Genomic DNA, 7444 nt, shown 5'->3' on the forward strand with positions numbered 1-7444 from the left:
CTCTCACTCACTCCATTTTGCTGTGGAGTGTATGGTGCAGTGAGTTGATGCTCAATGCCTGCTTCATCACAAAACAAGTTAAATTTTTCTGAAGTATATTCTTTTCCATTGTTAGACCTTAGAACTTGAATCTTGCAACCACTTTGGTTCTCAATCCATTGCTTGAATTTAAAAAAAAACTCCTGCAACTTCTGACTTAAACCTAAGAAAATAAATCCAACACATTCGAGTGAAGTCATCAATGAAAACTATGTAATATTTACTCCCTTTAAGTGAAAGAGTTCTCTGAGGTCCAGCCAGATCAATGTGGATGAGTTTCAGCTTCTCAATTGCCCTCCAAATTGACTGTGAGAAGGATAATCTTGTTTGCTTGCCCAACTGACAAGCCTTGCAATTTGGCACATCAACTTCAAGATGAGGCAATCCCTGAACCAACTTCTTCCTTTGCATAGACAAGATTGCTATATGATGAAAATGACCTAACCTCTTGTGCCAGATCTCTGTATTGTTTACAGTTACTGGATAAGCTACTTGTTCCTCCTTTATTGGATCAAGTGAGAAACTTTTACCTCTCATTTTGATTTTGAAAACTTCCTTGTCATTGGCATCCTTGATCAAACATTGCTTATTTTCAAAGATGACTTTAAATCCCTTCTCAACTAATTGTCCCACACTTAGCAAGTTTTGATCAATATCAGGTACATACAAAACATCAAAAATTAATTTTGTACCTGTGCAACTTTCAATGGCTACAGTTCTCTTTCCTTTAACAGTAATGAGTTCACTATTTATGATTCTGACTTTATTGGTAGTTGACTTGCTTAGTTCCTGAAATAGCTCCTCATCATTTGTCATGTGATTAGTACAACCACTGTCCACCAATCAACTTTCTTCAAAACTGATAGTGGAAAAACAAATAGCTACAAACAATTGTTCCTACTCTTGCTCTTGTTGATCTGCTACTTGTGCACCTGCCTACTGCTGTTGAGTTTTGTTCTTGCAGATCTTAGCAATATGACCTAATTACTGGCACTTATGGCACTTCACATCAGGTCTCCTCCAACATTTAAAAGGAGAATGACCTTTTTTTCCACAGTGCTGGCATGGAGGATAATTTGATTTGTCTGCTCCCCCAGGTGTGATTGAATTGCAAGGTTGATCAACACTTCCTTTCTTTCCCTACTTCTTCTTGCCTTTGGCCTGCAATTTGGCTTGTAAAGCCCCTTCAATAGCTCCTTCTTGCCTCATAAGTCTTCTTTGCTCTTGTGCCTGAAGAGCATTCAACAATTCTGCCAAAGAGATGCTGGACAAATCCTTTGAGTTCTCCAAAGCAGAAATTGTTGATTCAAAACGTTTTGGAAGAGTAACCAAAATCTTTTGAACTATTCTAGAGTCGAGAAACTCACCATCAAGTATCCTTATCTTATTTGCTATGCAAAGAAGCTTATCAGAATACTCTTTCACAGTTTCTGAGTCTTTCATTCTGCATCTCAAACTCTCTAATTAGGTTCAGCATTTGCATCCCTTTGATCTTCTCATTTCCCTCATACTCTTTCTTGAGAAAATTCCTAATTGCCTTTGCTGACTTGAGAGTCATAATCCTGGTAAAGATAGTTGATGAAACTGTTGTAAAAAAGCAGGCTTTTCCCTTGGATTTCTTCTGCTTCTTCTCTTTGTGATTTCTGATCTGTGCCATTGTTGGATTCTCTGGTAAATGTGGAACTTCATAATCCTCTTCCATTGTTTCCCAAAGATCATTGGCTTCCAAGTAAGCTTCCATCCTCACTGCCCACATTTGATAGTTTTCTCCGTCGAACACAGGAGGTGCTGCAGCCACAAAGGATGTCTCAAATTACTTTTTTACACTCACAAGGTCCCTCAAGATATGACGGCTCTAATACCAATTTGTTGTAAAATTTGGAGCAATCTAATTTTATTGAATTATGCTCTTCTTAAATACATGAATTTACAACTAAAATCCAGAAATAAAGGCAACAAACTTCCTAAACTTTAGCTACTAACGTTAACAGCCAGTAGATAACGGAAAATGAGAAACAAATCTCCTAAAAACTTGGTCAAAGAGCATCTATATCAGCAATCTTACAGCTACTGATGCACACGTTCAACAAACCGAAATAAAGTACATAACACACGCGTATGTATGTATGATGTATGTATGTATGTATGTTTTGTTCTGTTGCTTTGCTCAGTCGGTCCAGTCGTTTCCAGCAAGCGCCTAGCTACCGCTACCAACTAGCAACTACCAACCCCCAAGACAAGGCAAAGGAAGAGGAACTGTTCTAAGATGAATTCTACGACGACGGTCGTTCACGGAATTTCAGAAACTACTTTTGCTTATCAAATCTGTCTCACATGATTATAAATAAATATATATATATATAAACATATAACACGGTTTCAAACCTTCCATCACGGTCGCTGATTGTCCCACGCAGAAACTCAACCTGCCGCTGCGTTGACTTGGCTTGTGCCAGCCAGACAAAGACAAAGACAAAGACAAACACACAATTGGTTTTCTTTTCTTTTTACTTTTTTTTCCCTGTAATTTTATCGATCAGTTGACTGCAAGGAAACTGCAATCTATCTATTCGCGCCGTTTTACACCTCTCTTTTCTTCCAGGAAATTTCTTCTTCGTCTTACTGATTCCTATATATTATTAATTAGGCATATATCTTTTTCCCTCGAGGAGGAGGAGGAGGAGGAGGACTCTACTCTGCCCCGACCTCACCTTGAAATACATCCCTTTGCTTTCCCGTTCATTATTTTATAAAGAAGAAAGGGCGTCTTCTTTCTTGACTTGTTGATCCATCACCAACACCAACACTACCACAATGGAATTGTTGTTGCCCCGACGTCTCATCTCTGTTTTCTCAATCATTCTCATAGCTTCTTCTTCTGCCCCTTGTTCGATTCACGCCCAGCAGCCTTATGTGGGCAAGGCCACGTCAAATTGCGACGGCAATTCAAATTCGGTTCTTGGCTACACCTTCAATGGCTTAAACGCGACTTGCCAGGCTTACCTCACCTTCAGATCCCAGCCCCCATACACCACCGTTGCTTCCATCTCCGAGCTCTTGGGAGCCGACCCATCCCTGCTCTCCCAGCTCAACTCAGTTTCCCAGAATGCATCGTTCCAAACAGATCAACTGGTGCTTGTTCCCACCCGGTGCTCTCGTTCAGGTACCTATTACCAAGCAAACACATCTTATGTTGTTAAAAGTGGAGATATTTATTTGTCCATTGCCAACTACGTCTTCCGTGGTCTATCAGCCTGTCAGGCTATCCAGGCCCAGAACCCTAATCTCACTGCCAAAACCTTACACCCCGGTGACAGATTACTTATTCCCCTGAGATGTGCTTGTCCTACCAAAAACCAAACCGATGCTGGCTTTAATTATCTATTGAGTTATGTGATCGCCCCGGCTGACTCCGTTTCTCTCATAAGTTCGAATTTCAGGGTAGATACTGGCAAGACTCTCGAAGCCAATCAACTATCTGAACAGGATCCCACCATCTATCCCAATACTACCCTTCTAGTTCCTCTCCGAAAGCCACCGTCAATTTCGCAGATTAGAGCGCCGCCTCCGCCTCCGCCAGCGTCTCCTCCGCCTCCAACCACTTCTCCTCCGTCAAATGGCGGCAGCTCTAGCAAAACATGGGTGTATGCTCTCGTCGGAGCTCTTGGGGGCGGTGCCTTTGTTTTGCTCGCTGGAATCATTCTTTTCTGCTTGTTCTTCCGTAAAAGCGCCCAGAAAAACAAGCAGAAAAAAGATCCAAGTATCAACTCGGAGAGTTTTGAGGCGGCGGAGAAGCCACATGAGAAAATTGTGGAGGAAGAGTCCAAGGACTTTTTGGAGAGTATATCTGATATAGCTCAATCTCTCAAAGTATATAGTTTTCAAGAACTTCAGTCTGCAACCCAGAATTTCAGTCCCAGCTGTTGGATTAGAGGATCTGTTTATCACGGCACGATCAATGGGGATTCTGCTGCCATCAAGAAGATGGACGGAGACGTGTCAAAGGAAATAGATTTGCTAAACAAGACCAGCCACTTCAATCTCATCCGGCTGTCAGGTGTTTGTTTCAATGAAGGGCATTGGTATCTTGTTTATGAATACGCTGTTAATGGACCCTTGAGTGACTGGATTTATCACCGTAACAGTGATCACAAGTTTCTAAATTGGACACAGAGAGTACAGATTGCTTTGGATGTGGCCACGGGGCTTAACTATATCCATAACTATACATCTCAACCCTATGTCCACAAGGATATAAAGAGCGGTAATGTTCTTCTGGATGGTGATTTTAGGGCTAAGATTGCCAACTTTGGGCTAGCAAGATCAGCAGGTGGTCAGGAAGGCGAATTTGCATTGACAAGGCATATCGTTGGCACACAAGGTTACATGGCTCCGGAGTATTTGGAGCATGGTTTTGTCTCGACGAAGATGGATGTCTACTCATTTGGGGTACTCATGCTGGAGATACTTACCGGGAAAGACGTCAAAGAGTTGTATGAAAGGTTTAGCATCATGTCAGACATCTTGATTCCTGTGCTTAATGAGAAAAAGGGGAAGCAGAGCTTGGTTGATTTCATGGATCCTTCTTTGCAAGGGAATTACCCTGCAGAACTTGCCATTTTTGTAGCCCGATTGGTTGATAGTTGCATAAAGAAAGATCCATCAGGCCGGCCAGGCATGGATGAGATTTTGCAATCTCTAACACAAATTATGACCACATCGCAGAACTGGGAAATGTCAAATAGCATCTCAGGGTACTAAAGTTTCAGTTACAGCTTTTCTACCAACTTCTTTCTTTTTGCCTTTTCATCTTCTTGGCTTCTGTTTCCCTTTTTGCGGACTATCTGTTAGGTGTAAATTGTTTTGAAATGACAGATTTGTTGTTTCAAGCTATTAGTTACAGCTATAGATTGTCTAGAATGATGCATATTTTTCCAGAACTTGTCTGAAAGATGTGATGCTAATTCTAGACCGGACCTTGAAGTTTCTGTTTGGAATGCTATACATTTCATATGCCATAATCCCGTGTTAATAAACTCTAGAAGGCAAAGTAAGTTATTCACATAGTTTCGCTTGGAACTTGGGTGTTCCCAATAATAGGAAGACAATAGTTTCATAAAATTTGAAAGAAGTGTTTATTTAAGTCATTTTATTTATGTGGTTTTTTTTTCTGAACATGAAACACAATGGGAAATCAACAAAAGACTAACCTAAAGCATCATGCTATCAGTAGATCAACGAGCTACAACAGAACTGATAATTTGAAGGACATCGTCTACTTCCTGTCCTGATGTCCACGACCTTTCATACATCTCTGAAGATGATTGAGTGAGAACAGAGAGGTTGAAGACTATCTCTGCCATTATTGGTCTTGTTGAATACATCTCTGATGTGCATGCCCTTGCTAGGGCTGCCAAGCTCAGAGCGCTTTCGATGGGGTAAAAGCTCTCCAGATTTGGATCCATCCACCTCCTTAACGTCTCCTCTCTTTTCTCTTCATCTTCCAAAATCTTCCGTATTTCCTTCCACAACATCTCAATCTCGCCATTTTCTTTCGTTACCATGCCTTTTTTTCCTGAAAGCAACTCCAACAGAACAACCCCAAAAGCAAAAACATCAATTTTTGAGGTGACTGAGCTTGTTGCAGGTCCAGCTACAGAGAAATTCGAGATCTTGGCCTTAAACCTGGAGTCGAGAAGTATGTTACTTGTTCTAATATCTCTATGAACTATGCTTGGTTGAGCATGTTCGTGCATGTATTGAAGGCCATTGGCTACATCTATTGCTATGTTTAACCTCTGAGTCCAAGTGAGGAATGCTAAAGTTCCAGAAGAAGATAAAGAGCTCGGGTACAACCACTTATCTAGTGATCCATTTTCAGCATATTCATACACCAAGAAACAGTTCCCTTCAATATCTGATGAGACACCAACTAACTTGACCAGATTTGCATGATTTACTTTCTGCAAAATCTTCAGTTCCTCCAAGGCATCTTTTGTTTTCTTTACAGCAAAGATGTGATCATTTATCACGGCCCGGTAAACTGATCCTCCAATCCTGTACCTTTCACTGAGATTCACAGTTGCCTCCATAATCACTTTTCTGTCATAGATAATTGGCTTGCCCAGATATCCTGAAACCCCAGGAAGTAGCTTATCCTGAAAGGCCTTAGGCTCAAAAGTTTCGGCCATTGATGTTTTCTTCATCTGGATGAGCTCAGCAGTCTCCGATGAAGAGCTGTTGCGATTCAACGTCATCTTCTTCCTAAATGAAAGATGACGATACACTGACAAGCTCACCAAAAAAAAAAGCAAGAAAGATCCGCTCGCACACAAGACAGTGATGAGGATCCACATCCGTGGATGTCTGAATTTCTGTCTTTCAGAAGGCGAGGGATATGATTGAGAAAGAGCTGGTAATTGTGAGACCGGTATCAGAACAGGATGACAAGCGGCGGCGGCGAAGTTCCGGTAGTTGTTTTCAGTAACAATATTAAGAGAGGATGCATTAAACAGCGAACTTACAGGTAAGACATCATCATTTGGTTGCCATACATAAGTTACAAGGTACTTAATTCCCTTGTACAAATGGGCCTTTGATGGGCACTTACAGAGCAAAGGAAAGACCACCTCATCACCAGCATGCAAGTCGGTTGGAGTTAGTGTTGGGTTCATCTCTTGCACTAGATGATAATTGGTGAGATTTTCAAAAGCAGTGATGGAAACCAAGTAAAAGCTGTCACCTTTCTTGATCTGGTAGGAGACATTGGTGAAGAACTCTGTTCCGTTGCAGGTACAGGTGATAGGTATCAGTAGGAGTTGATCTGGAATCAGGCGAGCATCCAGCGAGGCGATGTTACTGGCCTTGGCAATTGCCAAGCGGCTGACACCAAACAGGTCAGATATATTCGCCAGAGCCAAATACTCCGGTCCACGGGCACGGTAAGTGACATATGTTTTACAAGAACCATGGGAGCCCGGGAAGCATGAGAAGTCTGTGTCTGGGTCGGTGATGGCATTACCCGGTGACTGAGCGCCAAGGAAGAGAAACAGGCAAAGTAGAGGCTGCAAGTATAGAAGAGGGATTGCCATAGCCACGAGGTTGGAAGTTTAATTAAATCTTGGCAGCCACTCCACTAGTGCTACATATTTCTAAGAGTCTTGGTTAAACAGTAGTGGGGGCGTTACCATTACGTGCTGCTTACAATGTGTTTAATTTAATTGGAAATATGGGGAGGCCTTGTCTCTAGCTTTGATTTGTACTTATCTCTTTGTTTTCCTCTCCCTGATAGATGTGCCATATGATGATCTTCTTCTAAGCCGAACATATCCTTGTCACATTCTACAAACTGAACTACTTTCTCTTTAAGCCTGAGTACAAGCTGTTTTTATCAGGATGTTTTTGT

At 41.6% G+C, this 7444-nt stretch overlaps 2 protein-coding genes across 2 annotated transcripts; one reads left to right on the plus strand and one right to left on the minus strand.

The window, feature by feature from the left end:
- The first annotated feature begins 2613 nt into the window (after nt 1-2613).
- LOC127810414 (lysM domain receptor-like kinase 4) lies at nt 2614-4932 on the plus strand. Its single transcript, XM_052349897.1, has one exon. The coding sequence runs from the start codon at nt 2854-2856 to the stop codon at nt 4798-4800; it is 1947 nt and encodes a 648-aa protein (XP_052205857.1). The 5' UTR covers nt 2614-2853; the 3' UTR covers nt 4801-4932.
- A 341-nt stretch (nt 4933-5273) lies between these two features.
- LOC127810415 (serine/threonine receptor-like kinase NFP) lies at nt 5274-7204 on the minus strand. The gene has a single exon (XM_052349898.1). It carries the CDS (start codon nt 7128-7130, stop codon nt 5274-5276), a length of 1857 nt encoding a protein of 618 aa, XP_052205858.1. The 5' UTR covers nt 7131-7204.
- Between the last annotated feature and the right edge of the window lie 240 nt (nt 7205-7444).

The sequence above is a fragment of the Diospyros lotus genome, chromosome 9, assembly GCF_014633365.1.
Source record: "Diospyros lotus cultivar Yz01 chromosome 9, ASM1463336v1, whole genome shotgun sequence".
NCBI classification, from domain to species: Eukaryota; Viridiplantae; Streptophyta; class Magnoliopsida; order Ericales; family Ebenaceae; genus Diospyros; species Diospyros lotus.